The 26,209-nt window shown below is 45.3% G+C and overlaps 1 protein-coding gene across 1 annotated transcript; it reads right to left on the bottom strand.

Annotated features, from left to right (window-relative positions):
* Positions 1-15,018: 15,018 nt before the first annotated feature.
* Positions 15,019-25,612, bottom strand: LOC311112592 (leukotriene B4 receptor 1-like). The gene is made up of 7 exons (XM_084155736.1): positions 25,296-25,612; positions 19,238-19,630; positions 18,606-18,875; positions 17,437-17,540; positions 16,193-16,289; positions 15,925-15,968; positions 15,019-15,751 (listed from the first exon to the last, which is right to left on the bottom strand). Exons 2-7 carry the CDS (start codon positions 19,619-19,621, stop codon positions 15,430-15,432), a joined length of 1,221 nt encoding a protein of 406 aa, XP_084011862.1. The 5' UTR covers positions 19,622-19,630; positions 25,296-25,612; the 3' UTR covers positions 15,019-15,429.
* Between the last annotated feature and the right edge of the window lie 597 nt (positions 25,613-26,209).

Genomic DNA, 26,209 nt, shown 5'->3' with positions numbered 1-26,209 from the left:
GCTATAAAGGACAATCAAAATCCATTGAACTCCCCAATTACTGACCAGGAGCTCTATAAGAAACTTCAGGCCCTCAAATGTAAAAAGCATGCGGACCTGATGGCATCCTAAATGAGATGCTCAAATTCACTAGTGCAAAATGTCAATTGGCTATATTAAAAGTGTTTAATATGCTCCTGAGTGTTATTTCCCTGACATCTGGAATCTTTAAGAACGGAGACAAATTTGACCCTAACAATTACAGAGGCATTTGTGTGAACAGTAACCTGGGGAAGGTTTTCTGTAGTATTATAAATGTAAGAATTCTAGACTTCCTTAATAAGCACAATGTCTTGAGTAAAAGCCAAATTAAATTTTTACCAAAACATTGCACGACCGATCATACAGTGCCTTGCAAAAGTATTCATCCCCCTTGCCGTTTTTCCTATTTTGTTGCATTACAACCTGTAATTTAAATGTTTTTTTTATTTGGATTTCATGTAATGGACATGCACAAAATAGTCAAAATTGGTGAAGTGAAATAAAAAAAAAAACTTGTTTCAGAAATTTCAAAAAAATAAATAACGGAAAAGTGGTGTGTGCATATGTATTCACCCCCTTTGCTATGAAGCCCCTAAATAAGATATGGTGCAACCAATTACCTTCAGAAGTCACATAATTAGTTAAATAAAGTCCACCTGTGTGCAATCTAAGTGTCACATGATCTGTCACATGATCTCAGTATATATACACCTGTTCTGAAAGGCCCCAGAGTCTGCAACACCACTACGCAAGGGGCACCATCAAGCAAGCAGCACCATGAAGACCAAGGAGCTCTCCAAACAGGTCAGGGACAAAGTTGTGGAGAAGTACAGATCAGGGTTGGGTTATGAAAAAATATCAGAAACTTTGAACATCCCACGTAGCACCATTAAATCCATAATAATTTTTTTTTAAAGAATATGGCACCACAACAAACCTGCCAAGAGAGGGCCGCCCACCAAAACTCACGGACCAGGCAAGGAAGGCATTAATCAGAGAGGCAATAAAGAGACCAAAGATAACCCTGAAGGAGCTGCAAAGCTCCACAGCGGAGATTGGAGTATCTATAATATGCCATTTAGCAGACGCTTTTATCCAAAGCGACTTACAGTAATGCGTGCATACATTTTTGTGTATGGGTGGTCCCGGGGATCGAACCCACTACCCTGGCGTTACAAGCACCGTGCTTTACCAGCTGAGCTACAGAGGTCCATGGGACCACTTTAAGCCGTACACTCCAACGAGCGGGGCTATACTGAAGAGTGGCCAGAAAAAAGCCATTAATTAAAGAAAAAAATAAGCAAACACGTTTGGTGTTCGCCAAAAGGCATGTGGGAGACTCCCCAAACATATGGAAGAAGGTACTCTGGTCAGATGAGACTAAAATTGAGCTTTTTGGCCATCAAGGAAAATGCTATGTCTGGCACAAACCCAACACCTCTCATCACCCCGAGAACACCATCCCCACAGTGAAGCATGGTGGTGGCAGCATCATGCTGTGGGAATGTTTTTCCATCGGCAGGGACTGGGAAACTAGTCAGAATTGAAGGAATGATGGATGGCGCTAAATACAGGGAATTTGAGACTGGGACGGAGGTTCACCTTCCAGCAGGACAATGACCCTAAGCATACTGCTAAAGCAACACTTGAGTGGTTTAAGGGGAAACATTTAAATGTCTTGGAATGGCCTAGTCAAAGCCCAGATCTCAATCCAATCTGTAGTATGACATAAAGATTGCTGTACACCAGCGGAACCCATCCAACTTGAAGGAGCTGGAGCAGTTTTGCCTTGAAGAATGGGCAAAAATCCCAGTGGCTAGATGTGCCAAGCTTATAGAGACATTCCCCAAGAGACTTGCAGCTGTAATTTCTGCAAAAGGTGGCTCTACAAATTATTGACTTTGGGGGGGGGGGGGGGGGGGGTGAATAGTTATGCACGCTCAAGTTTTCAGTTTTTTTGTCTTATTTCTTGTTTGTTTCACAAGAAAAAATATTTTGCATCTTCAAAGTGGTAGGCATGTTGTGTAAATAAAATGATACAAATCCTCAAAAAAATCCATTTTAATTCCAGGTTGTAAAGGTACAAAATAGGAAAAATGCCAAGGTGGGTGAATACTTTCGCAAGCCACTGTATTTACACCCTACACACCCTGATAGATAAACATGTCCACCAAAATATTACCAAAATGTGTGCTTGCTTTATCGACTTCCAAAAAGCATTTGATTCTATTTGGCATACAGGACTGTTCTACAAAGTTATTGAAAGTGGTGTAGGGGGTAAAACATATGACATAATTAAATCAATGTGTACTGGCAATACGTGCCGCATCAAAATTGGCAAGAAAATAACTGAATTCTTTAACCAGGGGCGTGGCCTTCGCCAGGGTTGCAATCTGAGCCCAGCACTCTTCAATATTTGCATCAATGAATTGGCCACTTTTCTAGAAAAATCCTCAGCCCCTGGTGTTAGTCTCTTCGCAGATGACCTATGCCTGCTGTCAACCACAGCACATGGCCTACAGCAGAGCCTGGACCAGCTGGAGCAGTACTGCCAGACCTGGGCCCTGTCAGTAAACCCCAAAAATACTAAAATAATGATTTTTCAGAGAAGAACTCAGGGAATTAGACCAAAGTTCTCAATTGGTACAAAATATATAGAGTACTGCACACATTACAATTACGTAGGTTTAAAAATAAGCTCAACTGGACAACTTAATGATGCAGTAAATTAACTGAGCGAGAAAGCATGCAGGGCATTCTACGGCATTAAAAAACAAAGTCAAATTGAAATACCTATTAAAATTTGGCTAAAACTAATTGCACTTTATGGCAGCAAGGTGTGGGGTCCACTTGCAAAACAAGATTTCACTAAATGGGGCGAACACCCCATTGAAACCCTGCATGATGAGTTCTGTAAGATTATCCTACATGTCCAGAGGGAAACTACAAACAATCCATGAATCGGCCAATATCCAATAATAATACAAACTCAAAAAATAGCCATTAAGTTTTGCTCTTAGTATTGCTCGTCGCGAAGAGGAGTACGCGACCGGTGAGGTTGTGTCTCTCTCTGGCGGGAGGTAAGCTTGGCTCATATGGTGTCGAGTAAAGATTAAACCATGTATTTAGATTGTAGGTAGGTAGGTATTGTAGTTAGGTATTGTAGGTAGTTTATCTAGGTAGTTATTGTAGGTTATTGTAGGTAATTATTGTAGGTAAGTATTGTATTCGGCTGAGCCCGGTGAAGCACGAGGCTAGCTAACTCACTACCTGGACGAATAAAGCTAGCTAGCTAGCGGGTAGCTACTGGTAACTATTAGCAACTGTGGATAGTTGTTTCCAATGTTATTCCACGCTTAAGAGTACCTGTAATTATGCCAGCTAGCTACCTACCATTCAGCTGTTTTTCTAACCTCATTATCTGAAGCGTTAACGTTAGGTAGTTAGTAGCTACTGTACTCGAAATGTAGCTACCTGGATAGCTAACTAAACAATAGCTGGAACGACCTAGCGTTAATATTTGGAGACGCTTTCTCTCCGTTGGGACAGACGCGAACTGGCTGAATCGATTCAGTGGCTAGCTTTGCACTTAACTGGCTAACAGTAGCTACTAAGTGTAAGCTATAACCTACATTTATTTTTGTTTTGTTTTTACATACTGCTAACCAGAGTCGTTCAAGGGAATTCGGGACATGGGTGACTAGCTAACGTTAGCTTGGCTCTCTGTGTGTCCGTGCCGTGGGAGGAGGGGTTAGTTCGTTGGCAGAGAGCAATGGCTAGCTAGTATGCTAACTATTCTAGCTAACTAACTGGCTGAATAAGTTGACGACGTACTCACTAAAACTGTCAAAACTACCCCAAAACTTTACACAACGTTAGACACGGACACTAATTATCTGCTTGGCGTGTTAACACAATGGTGGTTTGTTGTAACCGAGTATTGGTGCTAAACCGTGTTATTGGAGGCTGGCATGCTAGTTGGCTTTGGCGTCATATGATTCGGTGTACCAAGTTAGCTAGCTGAATAAACTAAGTTAGAGTCTATTCCTAGAAACATTGAACCGCTGTAGTTTACAATAATTATAATTTCTAAAGTGGAAGTTGGGAGAGTTATATTTGAGTGTTTCAGTGAAACGTAAGTGAGGGAGGCCCCACTCTCTCACTTTCCCAGATATTTAGTTCATTTCATTACGATCTCCTTTGCATTATTGTAGCCTTTCTCTGTAGCCTGTCAACTATGTGTCTGTCTATCCCCTCTGCACAGGCCATACAAACGCTTCACACCACGTGGCTGTTGCCACTCTAATCTGGTGGTCCCTGCGCGCACAACCCACATGGAGTTCCAGGTCTCTGGCAGCCTCTGGAACTGCCATTCTGCGGCCAACAAGGCAGAGTTCATCTCAGCCTATGCTACCCATTTTTTACATTTTTACATTTTAGTCATTTAGCAGACGCTCTTATCCAGAGCGACTTACAGGAGCAATTAGGGTTAAGTGCCTCGCTCAAGGGCACATCGACAGATTTTTCACCTAGTCGGCTTGGGGATTAGAACCAGCGACCTTTCGGTTACTGGCACAACGCTCTTACCCACTAAGCCACTAAGCCACCTGCCGCCACCTGCCTACCCTCCAGTCCCTCGACTTCTTGGCACTGACGGAAACATGGATTACCACAGAAAACACTGCTACTCCTACTGCTCTTTCCTCGTCTAACCATGTGTTCTCGCATACCCCAAGAGCATCTGGTCAGTGCGGCGGTGGCACAGGAATCCTCATCTTTCCAAAGTGGACATTCTCTCTTTTTCCCTTGACCCATCTGTCTATCTCCTCATTTGAATTCCATGCTGTCACAGTCACTAGCCCATTCAAGCTTAACATCTTTGTCATTTATCGCCCTCCAGGTTCCCTTGGAGAGTTAATCAATGAGCTTGACGCCTTGATAAGTTCCTTTCCTGAGGATGGCTCACCCCTCACAGTTCTGGGTGACTGTAACCTCCCTATGTCTGCCTTTGACTCATTTCTCTCTGCCTCCTTCTTTCCACTCCTTTCCTCTTTTGACCTCACCCTCTCACCGTCCCCCCTACTCACAAGGCAGGCAATACGCTTGACCTCATCTTTACTAGATGCTGTTCTTCTACTAATCTCACTGCAACTCCCCTCCGACCACTACTTTGTATCCTTTTCTCTCTCGCTCTCCTCCAACACTACTCACTCTGCCCCTACTCAGATGGTAATGTGCCGTCACAACCTTCGCTCTCTCTCTCCTCTTCCATCCTATCATCTCTTCCCTCTGCTAAATCATTCTCCCTCCAATCTCCTGATTCTGCCTCCTCAACCCTCCCCTCCTCCCTTTCTGCATCTTTTGACTCTCTATGTCCCCTATCCTCCCGGCCGGCTCGGTCCTCCCCTCCTGCTCCGTGGCTTGACGACTCATTGCGAGCTCACAGAAGAGGGCTCCGGGCAGCCGAGCAGAAATGGAGGAAAACTAGACTCCCTGCGGACCTGTCATCTTTTCACTTCCTCCTCTGTACATTCTCTTCCTCTGTTTCCGCTGCTAAAGCCACTTTCTACCACTCTAAATTTCAAGCCTCTGCCTCTAACCCTAGGAAGCTCTTTGCCACCTTCTCCTCCCTGCTGAATCCTCCTCCTCCTCCTCCTCACCCTCCGTCCTCCCTCTCTGTGGATGACTTCGTCAACCATTTTGAAAAGAAGGTTGACGACATCCGATCCTCATTTATTAAGTAAAATGACACCGCTGGTCCTGCTCACACTGCCCTACCCTATGCTTTGACTTCTTTCTCCCCTCTCTCTCCAGATGAAATCTTGCGACTTGTGATGGCCGGCCGCCCAACAACCTGCCCGCTTGACCCTATCCCCTCCTCTCTTCTCCAGACCATTTCTGGAGACCTTCTCCCTTACCTCACCTCGCTCATCAACATCCTTGACCGCTGGCCATGTCCCTTCCGTCTTCAAGAGAGCGAGAGTTGCACCCCTCCTCAAAAAACCTACACTCGATCCCTCTGATGTCAACAACTACAGACCAGTATCCCTTCTTTCTTTTCTCTCCAAAACTCTTGAGCGTGCCATCTCTAGCCAACTCTCCTGCTATCTCTCTCAGAATGACCTTCTTGATCCAAACCAGTCAGGTTTCAAGACTGGTCATTCAACTGAGACTGCTCTGCTCTGTGTCACGGAGGCTCTCCGCACTGCTAAAGCTAACTCTCTCTCCTCTGCTCTTATCCTTCTAGACCTATCCACTGCCTTTGAAACTGTGAACCATCAGATCCTCCTCTCCACCCTCTCCGAGTTGGGCATCTCCGGCGCTGCTCACTCTTGGATTGCGTCCTACCTGACAGGTCGCTCCTACCAGGTGGCGTGGCGAGAATCTGTCTCCGCACCACGTGCTCTCACCACTAGTGTCCCCCAGGGCTCAGTTCTAGGCCCTCTCCTATTCTCTCTATACACCAAGTAACTTGGCTCTGTCATATCCTCACATGGTCCCTCCTATCATTGCTACGCAGACGACACACAATTAATTTTCTCCTTTCCCCCTTCTGATAACCAGGTGGTGAATCGCATCTCTGCATGTCTGGCAGACATATCAGTGTGGATGTCGGATCACCACCTCAAGCTGAACCTCGACAAGACGGAGCTGCTCTTCCTCCCTGGGAAGGACTGCCCGCTCCATGATCTCGCCATCACGGTTGACAACTCCATTGTGTCCTCCTCCCAGAGTGCGAAGAGCCTTGGCGTGACCCTGGACAACACCCTTTCGTTCTCTGCTAACATCAAAGCGGTGACCCGATCCTGCAGGTTCATGCTCTACAACATTCGCAGAGTACGACCCTACCTTACACAGAAAGCGGCACAGGTCCTAATCCAGGCACTTGTCATCTCCCGTCTGGATTACTGCAACTCGCTGTTGGCTGGGCTCCCTGCCTGTGCCATTAAACCCCTACAACTTATCCAGAAATCCGCAGCCCGTCTGGTGTTCGACCTTCCCAAATTCTCTCATGTCACCCCGCTCCTCCGCACACTCCACTGGCTTCCGGTTGAGGCTCGCATCTACTACAAGACCATGGTGCTTGCCTACGGAGCTGTGAGGGGAACGGCACCTCCTTACCTTCAGGCTCTGATCAGACCCTACACCCAAACGAGGGCACTACGTTCATCCACCTCTGGCCTGCTAGCTCCCCTATCTCTACAGAAGCACAGTTCCCGCTCAGCCCAGTCTAAGCTATTTGCTGCTCTGGCACCCCAATGGTGGAACAAGCTCCCCCACGACGCCAGGACAGCGGTGTCACTGACCACCTTCCGGAGACACTTGAAACCCTACCTCTTTAAGGAATACCTGGAATAGTATAAAGCAATCCTTCTACCCCCACCTCCCCATTAAAAAAAAGAAGATAAAAAAGGTGTCCCACTGGCTATCATAAGTTGAATGCACCAATTTGTAAGTCGCTCTGTATAAGAGCTTCTGCTAAATGATTTAAATGTAAACGTAAATCTAAAATACAGTGACCCCCTCTCAAATCATTACCAAGCCCTGCAATACCAAGAGCTGAGCAAAGAAAATAATCCCCTCATCCAGCTGGTCCTGGGGCTGAGTTCACAAACCTGTTCTATTAACACGCCTCAGGACCAGAATATCCATTCAATCAAAATAAACCAAATTACAACACAGTCAAAACAAAACTACATTGCTTATTGAGAAACACAAGCACAAAGTAAAATGCAGTGCTATCTGGCCCTAAATCGACAGTACACCGTGGCAAACTATTTGATCATGGTTATTGATCAAAACCTTAGAAAAACCTTGACAAAGTACAGGCTCAGTGAGCACAGCCTTGACATTGAGAAGGGTAGACACAGAAGGAACCACTGCACCACAGCAGAACCTGAGACGGAGCTGCATTTCCTGACAAAATGTCAAAAATAAAAAACAATGTGAGTTGGCAGCGCACTACATTGCTGCCTGCCGTAAGATGAGGGACAGTGTCTGACAGACAAACCAACCTGCGCATGTCCTCTATATTGTTATTGTTCAGTGGTTATTTTGACCCTTGGTTATTGTTGTTACTGTTGTCCCCTTGACAATATTTATTATATTGTAAATATCCAAAGTAAGCTTTGGCAATATGTACATTGTTATGTCATGCCAACGAATGAGAGAGAGAGAGAGAGAGAGAGAGAGAGAGAGAGAGAGAGAGAGAGAGAGAGAGAGAGAGAGAGAGAGAGAGAGAGGAGAGAGAGAGAGAGAGAGAGAGAGAGAGAGAGAGATTAAATATTTTGTTTTGCCCATTCACCCTCTGAATGGCACACATACACAATCCATGGCTCAATTGTCTCAAGGCTTAAAAATCATTCTTTAACCTATCTCCTCCCCTTCATCTACACTGATTGAAGTGGGTTAACAAGTGACATCAATAAGGGATCATAGCTTTCACCTGGATTAACCTGGTCAGTCTATGTCATGGAAAGAGCATGTGTTCTTAATGTTTTGTATACTCAGTGCTTATAAGTATATTCCACAGTATAACAAGTCTGTCTATTGTGTAGAGTCAACATTTTTACAGGATGTTGACGCTGCATTAGTATGTACGTGTGAATTTGTTCTCTTCCACCGTTTATCTGTGACTGGTGTGGGTAGAGAGGTGAGAGAGATAGAGAGAGAGATTGTACATACACTACCAGTCAACGTTTTTCTTTACTTTTACAAATTTTTACATTGTAGAATAATAGTGAAGACATCAAAACTATGAATTAACACATATTGAATCATGTAGTAACCAAAAAAGTGTTAAACAAAGATTTTTCAAATAACCACCCTTTGCCTTGATGACAGCTTTGCACACTCTTGGCATTCTCTCAACCAGCTTCATGAGGTAGTCACCTGGAATGCATTTAAATTGACAGGTATGCCTTGTTAAAAGTTAATTTGTGGAATTTCTTTCCTTCTTAATCAGCCAATCAGTTATGTTGTGACAAGGTAAGGGGGTATACAGAAGATACCCCTATTTGGTAAAAGACCAAGTCCATATTATAGCAAGAACAGCTCAAATAAGCAAAGAGAAACCACAGTCCATCATTACTTTAAGACATGAAGGTCAGTCAATACGGAACATTTCAAGAACTTTGAACGTTTCTTCAAGTGGAGTCACAAAAACCATCAAGCGCTATGATGAAACTGGCTCTCATGAGGACCGCGACAGGAATGGAAGACCCAGAGTTACCTCTGCTGCAGAGGATACGTTCATCAGAGTTACAAGCATCAGAAATTGCACCCCAAATAAATGCTTCACAGAGTTCAAGTAACAAACACATCTCAACATCAACTGTTCAGAGGGGACTGTGTGAATCAGGCCTTCATGGTTGAATTGCTGCAAAGAAACCACTACTAAAGGACACCAATAAGAAGAAGAGACCTGCTTGGGCCAAGAAACACGAGCAATGGACATTAGACAGGTGGAATTTGTCCTTTGGTCTGGAGTCCAAATTTGAGATTTTTGGTTCAAACCGCCGTGTCTTTGTGAGACGTGGTGTGGGTCAACGGATGATCTCCGCATGTGTAGTTTCTACCGTGAAGCATGGAGGAGGAGGTATTATGGTGTGGTGGTGCTTTGCTGGTGACACTGTCTGTGATTTATTTAGAATTCAAGGCACACTTAACCAGCATGGCTACCACAGCATTCTGCTGCGATACGCCATCCCATCTGGTTTGGGCTTAGTGGGACTATCATTTGTTTTTCAACAGGACAAGGACCCAACACACCTCCAGGCTGTGTAAGGGCTATTTTACCAAGAAGGAGAGCGATGGAATGCTGCATCAGATGACCTGGCCTCCACAATCCCCTGACCTCAACCCAATTGAGATGGTTTGGGATGAGTCAGACGGCAGAGTGAAGGAAAAGCAGCCAACAAGCGCTCAGCATGTGGGAACTCCTCCAAGACTGTTGAAAAAGCATTCCAGGTGAAGGTGGTTGAGAGAATGCTCAGAGTGTGCAAAGCTGTCATCAAGGCGATGGATGGCTATTTGAAAATCTCAAATATATTTGGATTTGTTTAACACTTTTTTGGCTACTACATGATTCCATTTGTGTTATTGCATAGTTTTGATGTCTTCACTATTATTCTACAATGTAGATAGCTAGGACAGTACCAGGCTCCGCCTCCCAGGGAAACATGGGGGGGTTGGTAACCAAGTACACACTGAAATGGAGTAAGGTGGATAGATGAATGCATGAGTGAGTTCTGAGCGTATTCGGCCCAGGCCATATATCGACTCCAGTCGGAAGGTACTTCTCTATTTCTTGGTTCAGGCGTTCCGTCTGCCCGTTGGTCTGGGGATGGTACCCGGAGGAGAGGCTGAGGGCGACCCACAGTCAGTCACAGAGGGCTTGCCACACCCAGGAGACAAACTGGGGCCCGCGGTCAGAGACAATGTCCTCCAGAATCCCATACAGACGGAACACCTGCTGGAACATACACTCAGCCAATTCCATGACGTTAGGTAAATGAGGAAGAGGAACCAGACGACACATTTTTGAAAAACGGTCTACTATGACAAGGATAGTGGTGTTACCAGAGGATTCAGGAAGGTCTGTGATGAAGTCAACAGCTATGTGGGACCAGGGTCTGTGAGGGATTGGCAAAGGTTGAAGCTTAACGGAAGGGAGATGACGAGGGCTTTTGGTTTGGGCACAGACTGGACAGGAGAGTACGTAATCCCTTATGTCGGATGCCAGTGAGGACCACAATAACTTACGGGCTAGAAGTTCAGTGGTTCGTGTAATGCCCAGATGTCCTGACCCCAAGGACGTGTGACACCATTGCGTCAGTTGGGGTCTAACAGCAGCTGGTACGTAACTCTTCCCAGCTGGTGTCTCAGGAGGAGCCGGGTCTGAGGTTAGGGCTTCTTGTATGGCAGAGTGAACCTCCCACTGTACCGGTCCCATAATGCAAGAGGAAGGAAAAATGGGTGTAGGTTCTGAGTTACTGGTCAGAAGGTCAAACTGGCGGGAGAGAGCATCAGCTTTTACGTTTTTCTTTCCAGGGATGTAAGTAACATGAAAATGGAAGCGTGTGAAGAGAGCCCAGCGGGCTTGTCTGGAGTTTAACCTCTTGACCCCTCTGATATATTCCAGATTACGATGATCTGTTAGGACGAGAAAGGGATGTTGTGCGCCCTCCAACCAGTGGTGCCACTCCTCGAGGGCCAGCTTGATGGCGAGGAGTTCTCTGTTCCCCACATCATAATTCCTCTCAGCGGAGGATAACTTTCTGGAGAAGAAGGCACAGGGATGTGATTTTGGAGGTGTTCCCACCCGCTGAGAGAGTATGGCTCATACTCCTACTTCGGAGGCATCCACCTCCAGGGTGAAAGGAAGGGTCAGATCAGGATGGCGAAGGACAGGAGCTGAGGTGAAGAGGCGTTTCAAGGTGTTGAAAACAGTCAGGGTGGTATCAGTCCATTGAAGGGTCCGGGTCTTTTGGCTGGTAAGGGCAGTGAGGGGAGCGGCAGTAGAACTGAAGTTCCGAATGAACCGGCGATAGTAGTTGGAGAACCCAATGAAACGTTGGAGTTCCTTAACGGTGGTGGGTTTGGGCCAGTTACTGACGCCGGTGACTTTGTTCTCATCCATGCTGACCCCTCCGACCCCTCCGAAACCGAGGAAGTTTATAGAGGTTACATGGAAGGTGCTCTTTTCAGTCTTCACATAAAGGTTATGGTCAAGGAGCCTTTGAAGAACCTTTTGTACATGCTGTATGTGTTCCTTCAGGGAGAGGGAGTAAATCAGGATGTCACCAATGTAGATGATGAGAAAGCGGTTGATCATATCCTGGAAAACCTTGTTCATAAAGGATTGGAAGACGGCGGGGACATTAGTAAGGCCATAGGGCATGACCAGGTATTCGTAGTGCCCTCGTGCGGTGATAAAGGCTGACTTCCATTTGTCGCCTTCACGTATACGGACAAAGATATATGCACTTCGCAGGTCGAGTTTTGTATAGATGTTGGCGCGGCCCACTTGTTCAAGGGTCGCTGGGATCAGAGGGAAACTGTTATTGACCGTGACGTCATTCAGGGAACGGTAATCAATACATGGACGGAGACAACCATACTTTTTTTCAAAGAAGAAGAAGCTGGACGCAGCCGGGGAAGAAGAAGGACGAATGAAACCGTTTGAGTGTTTCATCAATGTAGTTCTCCATTGTCTCATTTTCCGGGATAGAGAGGGAGTAATCATGGCCTTTCGGTGGGGACACTCCAGGGAGTAAGTCAATAGCACAGTCCCCTGGGCAATGTGGTGGCAGAGTGGAGGCCTTGATTTTGCCGAAGACATTACTGTACTGGGCGTATTCAGATGGTATGGTGGGTGGCACTGCAGAGGCAGAGTCCTCAATGGTGGTGGCTCTGCAGGGTAGGCTGAGACAACTGGTGAAGCAGGTAGAAGACCAGGACAGTAGTTCACCTTGTCGCCACGAGATGGCAGGGTCGTGACGACAAAGCCAGGGGTGTCCAAGGATGAGTGGCTGTTTGGGGGATGAGAGTTCCATGAGTTGAATGGTTTCGTTGTGGAAGACTCCAATCTGAAGGGTGATGCTCTGTGTCAGGTGCGTAATAAAGCCCGTGCCCAATGGCTGCCCATCCAGGGTGTTAATCCTTAAGGGAGGGGTGACAGGTGTTAGATCAATGTCAAGCTCTTGTACTAGCTGGTGATCTATATAATTACCTGCTGCTCACGAATCTATAAAGCCCTCTACGTACTTAGTAACCCCCTTCACGGTTATCAATACTGGGATGGAGAATTGCTTCTGGGAGATATTTAGAAATAAGGACACCTCTACCTGCATGGCAGCGGAGGGACCCTTCTCATCTCTCCGTGGGGGGCGAACAGGGCAATGGCTAAGTAGATGATCTTTCCCTCCACAGTATAGGCAGAGCCCTTCTTGGATCTGCCTTTGACGTTCGATACACGGGAGAGGAGCATGGCCCAACTGAATGGGCTCTGGAAGACTCGGACAGGATGGCGGAATCATGGAAAGAGAAGGTTTCAGGTTCCTGGGTGGCAGAGTTCTTCTGTGGTCGGCGATGAGGTGGTCGATGGAGATGGACATACGAATGCATTGATTTAAATCCTGAAGGTCACCTCTACAGGCCATCCACTCCCTGCAGCCATGGTGCAGAACTCGAAGGCATACTCGGCAGCTGAATTGTGTCCTTGTTGAAGTTCTATGAGGAGGTCTCCTATAGGACGACCGGAAGGAGAGTGATCGAATACCTCTTTGAAGAGGGTGTGGAAATGGGTCTCGGAGCCGAGTTCTGTGCTGTTGGCAGTCCATATGGCGGTGGCTCAATCCAGGGCTTTGCCTGTGAGTAGAGACACAACAAAATCCACCCTGCTCTTGTCGGTGGCGAAGTTAATAATAATAATAATAAGCCATTTAGCAGATGCTTTTATCCAAAGCGACTTACAGTCACGTGTGCATACATTTTTACGTATGGGTGGTCCCGGGGATCGAACCCACTACCCTGGCGTTACAAGCGCCATGCTCTACCAATTGAGCTACAGAGGACCACTGTTAGTGGGGTTGTGCTCAATGTATTTGCTGCATTGCATCAGAAATCCCTGACATTTCCCAGGTGAACCGCCATATTTTCCAGGCATGGATATGAATGAAGGAGGGCTATGGGATACGATACCTGGCATCGGAGGAGTAGGGATAGGCTGGCGGAGAAGATGGCAGATTTCCTCCAGGGCTACGTTCAAGAACCCAAGGTGAACTAAGAAAATAAATACAGAACCTTACAGGAACTGTGAGAATTCAGGAAACAACATGATGAGGAAGCCAAGTAGGCCTACTAGTACATATTAATGGGACGCTGAAGAGATAAGAGGTATTTTCTTATTTGCATCATTTTTATGAATGAGTTTTAGAATTGCAAAAGAAATTGTGGAATGGGACATTGAAGTTTTAAGGTCTTGAAAAGTATGGATTGTTAGTCTCTGATATGTTGCATTTGTGTTGGATAATGTCAATGTGCCTTTCTGTGAGGAGGAGTTGACATGTGTCTCAACTTTGCATAAGTGTGTGTTAAGGGGTAGTTAAGTGTGCCAACATTATGTCTTAAGCAACTTCCTCAACCTAAACGACAAATCATTTCATAACCACTTGATGATTTACCTCTCTTTCTCTGTCTTTCTATCTGCGTTCCTGGTCCCCTTCGGCATCATGGCGGTCTGATACTTACGCATCACTCGTACCTGAGCATCCGGCCGCACCCGCTGCCACCACCGCCACTACAGGAAGAGCAACCGCCTCCTCGCCCTGATAGTGGCGACCTTTACCCTATTTTGGGCTCCGTACCACCTTGTCAATGTGCTGCACGTGAGCAACGGTTACTATGCCATAATGACCCAGAGCTAATGCCACACCCTCTGCGAGTGAGACTTGAAAAAATCACATTCATATAAAAATCGTACAAATGTTGTACTGTCATTATTGAAGGTCAAAATGAAACGTATGATTCCTTGTTTCAGGTGGGGGGCGTTCTCTCTGGATCATTCCCAGGGTTGCTGGGGTTCTGTCTGAGGGCCAGAGCGGTGGTCACCGCTTTAGCTTATCTCAGCAGTTCTGTCAACCCTCTGCTCTACGCCATGGCAGGCACAGAGAGGGGGCACAGCTGCTGGAGGGGACCGCCTCCAACATGGACACGCCCAGCAGGAGACCAGCATGATGGGAGTGGGAGAGAGAAAGAGGAGAACGGAGGAGGTGGGGAGCTGGATGAAGAGTTAAAAGAGAGGAGAACAGTTCCAGGAGAAAGAGAGGGGGAGGAGGAAGAGGGAAAAGAATGGCCTGAAGGCAAAGAAATGACTGAACAGACTGTGAAGGACCTGCATGCTATTGCCTGCCAGCCAGTCATGACTCTTCTGTGAGCTGTCTTTTTCTCCCTTTAAGAGTCTCCTAATCAATGAATGACAGCCAAATCTGATCTGAGAAAAGTGTGTTTTATTTTATTGCTGGCCCAACATGGCAACATGTCTTAATGATTTTGAGAAAATAAATGTAGCAAAAAAAGTATGAAAATATTGGTAAAACATTACAGTGCTCTTATTGCTGTCCTTACAGCAGTAAACCACACACACACAAATAGAGAGAGAGAGACAGTCAGACAAAACATACTGCTAAGATCATTTACAAAATTCTCCCCCATCCCTCCTGAGCTTGAATCACCACCTCTAAAAACATAATAACGTTCAGTCAGTCAGTCATAACCATTAGGGAACATGACTTGTACACACCTCTAGTGGCCGCCTGGTGAACTGCAGGAAACCACCCGTCTTAGGCAGTGTTATCCCTCCAAAACAGCTTCCGCCACAATAGCATCCAGTTCCTGTAAGGGTCATTATTTGCCATTTTTCACAGGCTTCACACTGATGGGGCTCACAACATTGGCGCTGGCGCTGGTCGTGGATTCTAGCTCCTTTTCCTTCAGCCCGACCCCCTCTGTGTCCCTGTCTCTCTCTCGGCTGTTCTGGCTGTTCTGTCGGTTCTTCCTGGTCCCGGAGTCCAGCGCAGTGCCCTCGAACAGACGGGCCATGAAGGCAAAGCCTTCCCGCCGGATGTAGGACTTGCCGGCGAAGGTATAGAGGACTGGATTGGCACAGCTGCTGATGAATGCAAGTGTCGATGTGACCAAACGGCTGGACTTCCAGATAAGGTCCAGTCTGGAGGGTGGATATGAAAACAGAAAAAAATGGTTGTTCATTGTTTTTATGAACATTTAGTTAGGGATAACAATACAATTAAGTAAAGGATATTATGACACTACAAATGATAAATGTAGTGAGGTGAGGATCTTATGAAACAGTCATTTAAGAAAACCTTTCAGTAAGCCTACCTTGCTTTTATAGCTGAATCGTTCGGAGAAAGTGCTGCAGCAACCTGTAAGGACGTATTTAATCTATGAGAACAGATTTCATCATAACAGACAGGCCTGTTACAGCAGCACCTGCTGTTTTAGCCCCGCTAAGGAGTGTGAGGCCCTGGCTATAACTCAGACACACACACACACACACACACAGAGAGAAAGACATACACACGCAAGCACACAGTCACACACGTGCGCGCATGCACACACACACAACACACACATACACACACCCCACCTGCACAATATTGATGACATGGTAGGGCAGCCAGAAGATTCCAAAGGTGACCACGATGGTTAGGATGAGTTTCTCACTGTGGATCCTTCTCCTGAACCTGGTCAAATAAAATAAAACTTTATTTATACAGCACATTTCTTACATAAAATGCAGTTCAAAGTGCTTAACAAACATAAATAAAAATATAGCTGCAATCAGCAATGCCGGGATTCAAGCTGTGGGCCCACTTTGCCACCATCAGGACAAATTTGACACATCGACCTAGGTTGAGGTACTTCTGTACTCCTTACCACACTTGCCAATTATCAGAACTCAAAATAAAACAGATCATGCAATACGCCAGAAATGTATTTTGGACTATTTTTTATAATGTTGATGTTTTCCAAGACTCTTGCTCAAACAATATGGCCGCTGTGAGCTTGAATAAAATATTTTTCCTGACCAACAGCACCACCATGCGGCCAAACTGAACCATCCTCTACAGGTTAGCTTGACTTGTATCCCTGAGCATGTGGCCCAAATTGTATCACTCTGAGTCCAACAGATCAAGAAATATAAACATGTGCCCGTTATAGCGCCACCGTGTGGTCTATCTGAATGTGCTTAGATAGGTTGAGTCTTGACATTGTTTATAACATGTGCACCAAGTTTTGATACAACATGAATAGCCATATAGGAGTTATATACATTTACGTTCCAGACTATGTCCATGTGAATGTTTATTGGTCAGCAGGGGCCATGTTTTTTGAGATGCTGGAAAAAATATCATTTGTGCGAGCTTGGTCCATAGAGGCCATATATCAAGTTTCGTGCAGATTGGTCATTCAGTGCCATAGGAGTAGAGTTTTAAGTGTTTTTCAAAAAATACCAAATAGTGGAAAATCAAACATGGCAGACCTTAATGGTCCTTGAGGCAAATGAACAGAATTTCAAAAGTTTGCATTTTCAATCGCTTGTTTTAGCACCACCATGTGGCCAACTGGCATTGCATGAGCGCGTGTGGCCCTGGGCCCTTTACCATCATGCAAAGTTGCACCCTCCTGGGCCTTACCATCAAACAGGAATTTAGATTTTTTCACAAAATGTATGGAAGAACCCGAATAATAATAATAAACGCCAACCAATACAATAGGGTTTCACTTCGCTGGCTTGAACCACTAATGATACAAAGTGAGAAAGATCAAAACAATACAGATATGAAATGAAGACAGAAATAAAATGAAGATAGTAAAACAACAGTGGACCTGGTCTGTCTGATCCTCCGCAGGATGCAGATGTAGCTGCCTACAATCACCCCGTAAGGAACTACAAATCCCAGCACCGTCTCCAACGTGTACTGGACCACCACCTGCGCTGAGGGAACAGGGCGTGTACAGTATCAGCATAGAGAACACCTTGATTGACAGCTTGATTGGTTAGCGTCAATGACACTATATACACAAAATCAATGTACTGTAAACTCCATACCTTTAAATGTTTTTATGGATGATCTGACTACCTATAAGAATGTGAATAAACAGGTAACTACGGTGATAGAAAGCTGTCATGAAAAGTCAGTATGTTTTTCTTCTGTTACCTGATATACATTCATGGTTTGATTGGTTGCTTTTTACCCCTCCCCTGTCACTCACTCCAGGAATAAAGATAATTAGTAAAGTAAGTAAGTAATTCAGTCAGTCAATCAGTCAATCATTCGGTTAGTCAATCAGTCAGTCAGTCAGTCAATCTGTCAGTCAGTCAGTCAGTAATTCAGTCAGTGAGTCAGTCAAACAGTCAGTCAGTCAGTCAATTAGTTAGTCAGTCAGCCAATCAGCCAGTCAGTAATTCAGTCAATCAGCCAGTCGTCAATCAGTCAGTCAGTCAATCAGTCAGTAAGTAATTCAGTCAGACAATCAGTGTCAGTCAGTCAATGATTCAGTCAGTCAGTCAGTCAGTAATTCAGTCAGTCAATAAGTAATTCAGTAAATCAGTCAGTCAGTCAGTAATTCAGTCAGTCAATCAGTCAGCCAGTAAGTAATTCAGTCAGTCAATCAAAATAAAATGTTTTTATGGATGATCTGACTACCGATAAGAATGTGAATAAACTATGGTGATAGAAAGCTGTCATGAAAAGTCTGTACTTTTTTTTCCACCACCTGATTGATGGTTTGATTTGTTGCTCTTTACCCCTCCCCTGTCACTCACTCCAGGAATGAAGATAATTAGCAAACTAAGTAAGGATTCAGTCAGTCAATCAGTCGGTTAGTCAATCAGTCAGTCAGTCAATCAGTCGGTTAGTCAATCAGTCAGTAATTCAGTCAGTGAGTCAGTCAGTAATTCAGTCAGTGAGTCAGTCAGTAATTCAGTCAGTGAGTCAGTCAGTAATTCAGTCAGTCAGTCAGTCAGTCAGTAAATAAGGAAGTAAGTCACTCACTTGACTCTGCTGCTTGTGTAATGACTCACACACCATACGGCTCCTCCCGTTGGGGTACGTGGCCATCAGTTGGCCCCTGAACAGCAACACGGGGATGGACGCAACTAGCACCAGGATCCACAATACCAGCACACCCCGCAGTACCGCCTTCCGACCAGCGAGGGCAGCAACGCGCCGCGGCCACACCACGGCCACCAGCCTGTGCAGGCTCATCAGCATGATCAGCTGGATGGAGGCGTACATGTTGGCCAGGCACAGGTAGAAGAGTATCTGATACAGACAAAAAGAAAGCAGCTTCTTCTTGTCATTTCAAAAGGATAAGGATTCAATGAAAAAGTACTAACTGCATGTCAAGTGTCAATGGTGTTTTCAAACACCTGGACAGAAAATTACATCATTTCAACATTTACATATTGGTTGCGTTCCAGGCCGACTACATTGCAGTCATTGTATTGCATCAACCAATGGTTGCATGCTACATCATGGACTGCGCAGTCGGGCATCAGATTGCTATATCATATGGTGTGGTTAGCAGATATGTTAAACACCTATACAGGCGTTGTGAGATCTGGCAGATGTCTACAGTGTAGTCAGCCTGGAATGCAGCAATCAACAAAAAGAAGAGCCCCTACCTTGCACATGATGTTGCCAAAAATCCAGCTCTTCACAAGGTACACGAAGAAGAACGGCGTGAGCGCCATGAGCGAGCCGTCGGCCGCTGCCAGATTGAGGATGAGGAGGGTGGTGACAGATCGGCGGCGGGCGCGGGCCAGGATACTCCAGATGATGAAAAGGTTGCCGGGGACGCCAAGGAGAAACACCAGACCCAAAATGAGCGACCCTACTGTTGTGGAGGTGGTATTACCCACAATGCTTTGGTTCGCCGCAAAAACAGACATGGTGGTGTTCAGGATGTGGTTGGAGGCGGACAGGAACAGGATGGGGGGCGTGGAGGAGGAGAACAGAGAAAGGGACGAGGAGGGTTTTGTGAGGGGGATGGTTTGGTTGTGGGCCATGTCAGTGATCTGCAAGGGACGGAAAGGTCAAAGGTTATTGCTTTCAAAACACTGAGGTAGAAGTGCTACTAACTTGTATTAGCACCGATGTTGAATAGTTTGTGGTGGTATAGGTTACAGACATAGGTCCAAATACTTGATATGTGCTTGATTGAGCTTGCCTGGTTTAATGACCCAACAGAATTGTCTTAAAACTGCAAATCCCACACATCTGTCACTCTAGGCAGGCTAGACCAAACGCTCAAAGTATTTGAAAGATTTCAAATAGCATTTGAACCCAGGTCTGATAGAATATGAAACAAGCTTAGCTTAGAACGTGTGACTTTAAATGGTAAAGATACAGAGAACGTATTTGCATTGAAGAGGGTGCAGTGCCATAATCCATTCAAACACTGTGGTGGTTCTAATTGCAAGTCAAACATCTATAGCTTAGGCCAGGGTTTCCTTTATGTGCCTGTGTGTGTGTGTGTGTGTGTTTGTGTGTGCATGCTTGTGTGTACGTGCATGTGTGGGTGTGTATGCGTGTGTGTGTATACGTGTGTCTGTGTGTGTGTGTGTGTGTGTGTGCATGCACAGGCCTACTACTCTAAATTACCTGACTTACCTGACTTCAAATTCTGCTTTTATTTCAATCTTTTAGCTTACTGAATAAACTTCAAAGCAACAGACATAATTCCCCCGAAACTGTATGTTATTTCTTCCAAAAGTCTGTGTTTTTATTGGTCTGAGGTTGAAACAATGGGAGGAGTGTTAAGGAATTGTAACAGGTTTCTAATTCCTAACCAGCAAGACCAGACTTGACTGGTAAAACAAACACTAAGTCTTGTATCTACAATGTTTGTTTGAGAAATCATTCTACCTCACTCCGAGGACTTTTTCAAATCACTATCTGCCTTCAAAATGGCACCCTATTCCCTAGGTAGTGCACTACTTTTGACCAGGACCTATTGGGAATAAGGTGCTATTTCAGACAATCCTATATCTTAGTGTTTGGGATGGAGAAGGCCATGGTGTGAGAATATATGGGTCTAATAGTAACATGACAATCTAATCTATCCTGTGTTTTCCTTGCAACTGTACATATGGTATCGTATAGGCTTTTCTTATCCTATGCACGCACACCTGTAATAATCATGAACTCACGTGCGTCCACATCACAGGAGATTGGTGGCACCTTAATTTGGGAGGACGGGCTCATGGTAATGGCTGGAGCTGGAAAAGTGGAATGGGGTTTCAAACACATCAAACATATGTAAACCACATGTTTGACTCCACTCCATTAATTCCATTCCAGCCATTACAATGAGCCCATCCTCCTATAGCTCCTCCTATAGCTCCTCCCACGGTGCACACGCACACATTGTATACTGTACATAGCTATATGCAAATATTACAGTACATTGCACATCTAAGTATATCTTAATGTTGTTGTCTTATCTTGTCGTATCAAGTAATAACTTGACAGAAAGTCAATACACGTCGAAGATATAAAAAATAAAATTAGTCTTTTAGCAGACACTCTTATCCAGAGCGACTTACAGAAGCAATTAGGGTTGACTGCCTTTCTCAAAGGCACATTGACACATTTTCACCTAGTCAGCTCGGGGATTCAAACATGCAACCTTTCAGTTACTGGCCCAACACTCTTAACCACTAGGCCTACTCAGTAAAATAACAATTTATCATCTTGCACTAACGCACACAGACACAGATGCACGCACGCACACACACACACACACGCCAAATGAACCTCTTTGCACTCTCACAGTAGTTTGTCTTGTAATTCTGCTATAATTATGAGTGATTATAGAGTGTATGTGAGTGTGTACGATGGTGTGGGGGTCAATTAATTAATTTCTACAATGACAGTCATTCATGCGTTAAATATCAAGCAATGCTTAGATGTGAACTTTTGGCTAAGCTGGGTAACAGGTAGAGTGAGAAAATAGATGTGCAGAGTTTTTGACATTTCAGGGAGACTTCTGTGTATTGTACTGTAGAGCCATAGAGTTAGCTAGAATACCCATCAGGTGTATTGTACTGTAGAGCCATAGAGTTAGCTAGAAGACCCATCAGGTGTGCTGTACTGTAGAGCCATAGAGTTAGCTAGTAGACCCATCAGGTGTGCTGTACTGTAGCACCATAGAGTTAGCTAGAGGACACATTTTTGCATGGACATTGCCATTGCCGCGCTGTCACAACTCTATTTGTAAGCAACAGACAATGTCGAATAATAAAAATAGTATTATAATAATTTGGTGGGTGCTTATGTCTGTCCTATTTCACACATGTACAAGTGTGTATTATACACGTGTGAATTGGAAATGTGTTTTATTGCATATCCCAACTCTCCCTGAGACAAACCTTTTAGAGAGTGGGATCACGGCCAAATGGACACTGTGTGTAGAGAACACTGTATCATTTTCCCAATCATTGAGATCAACAGCTGACACACACAAAAGGGCCCAGACTCACAGAGAGAAACAAGTTAGGACTGCTCTTAGGCACAACGGTAGAAAATGTTCCTATGCTCACTAACATATTATACATACCTTAGAGAGAGAGGAGAGAGGGAGAGAAGAGAGAGAGGGGGGAGAGGAGAGAGAGAGGAGAGAAGAGAGAGAGGGGGAGAGAGGGAAAGAAGAGAGAGAGAGAGGATAGAGGGAGAAACGAGAGAGGGGGAGAGAGGGAGAAACGAGAGAGGGGGAGAAGAGAGAGAAGAGAGAGGGGGAGAGAAGAGAGAGGATAGAGGGAGAGAAGAGAGAGGGGGAGAGAAGAGAGGGAGAGAGAAGAGAGAGAGGGAAGAGGGAGAGAGGAGAGAGGGAGAGAATAGAGAGAGAGGGGAAGAGGGAGAAAAGAGAGGGGGAGAGAAGGGGGGAGAGAATAGAGGGGGGAGAGAGAGAGAAGAGAGGAGGAGAGGGAGAGAAGAGAGAGAGTGGAAGAGGGAGAGAAGAGAGAGGGGATAGAATAGAGGGGGGGAGAAGAGAAGTGAGAGAGAGGAGAGAGGGAGAGAAGAAAGAGAGGAGGAGAGAAAGAGAAGTGAGAGAGAGGGGGAGAGAAGAGAGAGATAGGAGAGAGTGAAAGAGGGAGAGTAGTGAGAGAGAGGAGAGAGGGAGAGAAGATAAAGAGAGGGGGGAAAGAGAAGTGAGAAAGAGATGGAGATAATAGAGAGAGGGGGAGAGGGAGAGAGAGGGGAAGGGGGAGAGAAGAGAGGGGGGAGAAGAGAGAGAGGGGGGAGAGGGGGAAGAGGGGGAGGGAGAGAAGAGAGGGTGGAGAGGGAGAGGGCACTGGTTGCCCCACCCGCTGGTTGCGCCCTCGAGAAAAACAACCTCAACGATCACACCACCCCTGCACGTTCTTAGTGACAGTGAGACAAGACAACCTTAAAACAACTACACTAATCAATATATATACACACACACAGAAAACACCAAAACCCAATAGAATGAAAACATTTTAGTCACTCCCACAATCGCTCTTGCTTCCCGACTCACTCCCAGCATGCACTCCGACAAGAGAGAGAGAGGGGGGGGGGGGGGGGAGTGAGAGAGAGTAGGAGAGCGAGAGAAGGGAGAGGGGGAGAAGTGAGAGAGGGAGAGAAGAGAGAGAGAGGAGAGAGGATATGACTCTGATTCTAAGAGTTGGTATCAGACTCATTATCACTCCTATGATGTTCCATTGAGAACAGCTGGTACTACTTTCTGAACACAATTATAATGTTTGATGTGGTGTGTAGTACACACCAGGGGTTGTATGTATCAAGTGTCTCAGACTACGACTGCTAATCATTATGATCTAAAAGGCAAAGCTGATCCTAAATCAGAACTCCTACTCTGAGAGGCATGATAGGATACATACGGCCCCAGGACTATCAAACCAATGTGTTTACATCACATCTACAGTGGGGAGAACAAGTATTTGATACACTGCCGATTTTGCAGGTTTTCCTACTTACAAAGCATGTAGAGGTCTGTAATTTTTATCATAGGTACACTTCAACTGTGAGAGACAGAATCTAAAACAAAAATCCAGAAAATCACATTGTATGATTTTTAAGTAATTCATTTGCATTTTATTGCATGACATAAGTATTTGATCACCTACCAACCAGTAAGAATTCCGGCTCTCACAGACCTGTTAGTTTTTCTTTAAGAAGCCCTCCTGTTCTCCACTCATTACCTGTATTAACTGCACCTGTTTGAACTCGTTACCTGTATAAAAGACATCTGTCCACACACTCAATCAAACAGACTCCAACCTCTCCACAATGGCCAAGACCAGAGAGCTGTGTAAGGACATCAGGGATAAAATTGTACACCTGCACAAGGCTGGGATGGGCTACAGGACAATAGGCAAGCAGCTTGGTGAGAAGGCAACAACTGTTGGCGCAATTATTAGAAAATGGAAGAAGTTCAAGATGACGGTAAATCACCCTCGGTCTGGGGCTTCATGCAAGATCTCACCTCGTGGGGCATCAATGATCATGAGGAAGGTGAGGGATCAGCCCAGAACTACACGGCAGGACCTGGTCAATGACCTGAAGAGAGCTGGGACCACAGTCTCAAAGAAAACCATTAGTAACACACTACGCCGTCATGGATTAAAATCCTGCAGCGCACGCAAGATCCCCCTGCTCAAGCCAGCGCATGTCCAGGCCCGTCTGAAGTTTGCCAATGACCATCTGGATGATCCAGAGGAGGAATGGGAGAAGGTCATTTGGTCTGATGAGAAGAAAATAGAGCTTTTTGGTCTAAACTCCACTCGCCGTGTTTGGAGGAAGAAGAAGGATGAGTACAACCCCAAGAACACCATCCCAACCGTGAAGCATGGAGGTGGAAACACCATTCTTTGGGGATGCTTTTCTGCAAAGGGGACAGGACGACTGCACCGTATTGAGGGGAGGATGGATGGGGCCATGTATCGCGAGATCTTGGCCAACAACCTCCTTCCCTCAGTAAGAGGATTGAAGATGGTTTGTGGCTGGGTCTTCCAGCATGACAACGACCCGAAACACACAGCCAGGGCAACTAAGGAGTGGCTCCGTAAGAAGCATCTCACGGTCCTGGAGTGGCCTAGCCAGTCTCCAGACCTGAACCCAATAGAAAATCTTTGGAGGGAGCTGAAAGTCCGTATTAACCAGCGACAGCCCCGAAACCTGAAGGATCTGGAGAAGGTCTGTATGGAGGAGTGGGCCAAAATCCCTGCTGCAGTGTGTGCAAACCTGGTCAAGACCTAAAGGAAACGTATGATCTCTGTAATTGCAAACAAAGGTTTCTGTACCAAATATTAAGTTCTGCTTTTCTGATGTATCAAATACTTATGTCATGCAATAAAATGCAAATTAATTACTTAAAAATCATACAATGTGATTTTCTGGATTGTTTTAGATTCCGTCTCTCACAGTTGAAGTGTACCTATGATAAAAATTACAGACCCCTACATGCTTTGTAAGTAGGAAAACCTGCAAAATCGGCAGTGTATCAAATACTTGTTCTCCCCACTGTATATATTTTGTTATCTGAGGGTACACTGATAGCTCCTGTTAGAGTTGACTTTACTTTATATTACATTACTGTACTTCTATTACTGTACCGTCTATTCCCATTGACTGACAGGACCACAATCAGGAGGGAGGTTGGGGAAGAAAGAGGGGGAAGACTGAAAACATACTTACCAAATAGTCCTAATCCTGGGGTAGAGAAAGAGATGGAGAAGAGTCAGGGAAAGACTTCCTTTATTTCATTTCTTCCAGTCTTGGTGTATATCTTCTTCCTACTTTCCTCAGAACTCTTCCCTCTCTCTCTCTCTCTCTCAATCACTCTCCCTAACTCTCTCTCTCTCACTATCCCTCTCTCTCTCTCTCTATCACGCTAGCTCTCTCTCTCTAACTATGTGTTTTCACTGATCTGTCACTCTTGCTGTAGTGAAGGGTGTGTGTCGTGTTCTCTCCGATAGCAGCCTTCCTCTGTCTATCTTTCAACAGCTTGTAATGTAGTCTTAATGTGTAATGACGCCTCCTGGGCATTGAGATAAGGGTGACTGACACACACACACACACAGACACTAAAACACAAACACAGGAAAAACAGGTGAATCAGACCCATCTGTCTGTTTCACAACCTGTCATCACATCCTGCTTTACAGAGACAGAGAGAAAGAAAGAGAGAAAGAGAAATAGAGAGAGAGAAATTAGAGAGAGGGATAGAAAGAGAGAGTAGAGAGAAAGCGAGATAGAAAGAGAGAAAGAGAAATAGAGAGAGAGAGTAGAGAGACAGAGAGAGAGAGAGAGAGAGAGAAGAGAGAGAGAGGGGAGAGAGAGAGAGAGAAAGAGAGAAATAGAGAGAGTAGAGAGAGAGAAAGAGTAGAGAGAGATAGAGGGAGGGGGGAGAGAGAAAGAGAGAGTAGAGATAGAGAAAGAGAGAGAGGGAGAGAGGAGAGAGAAAGAGAGTATAGAGAGAGAGAAAGAGAGAGAGAGAGAGAGGAGAGAGAGAGTGAGAGGAGAGAGAGAGGAGAGAGAGAGTAGAGAGAAAGAGAGAGAACTTTTGATATACTGACAAACATTCTAGGAGTAATTATATAATATTAAAG

Source organism: Coregonus lavaretus (genome assembly GCF_964263955.1).
Source record: "Coregonus lavaretus genome assembly, chromosome: 39".
Taxonomy (NCBI): domain Eukaryota; kingdom Metazoa; phylum Chordata; class Actinopteri; order Salmoniformes; family Salmonidae; genus Coregonus; species Coregonus lavaretus.
This window is presented reverse-complemented; position numbering and strand designations above follow the sequence as displayed.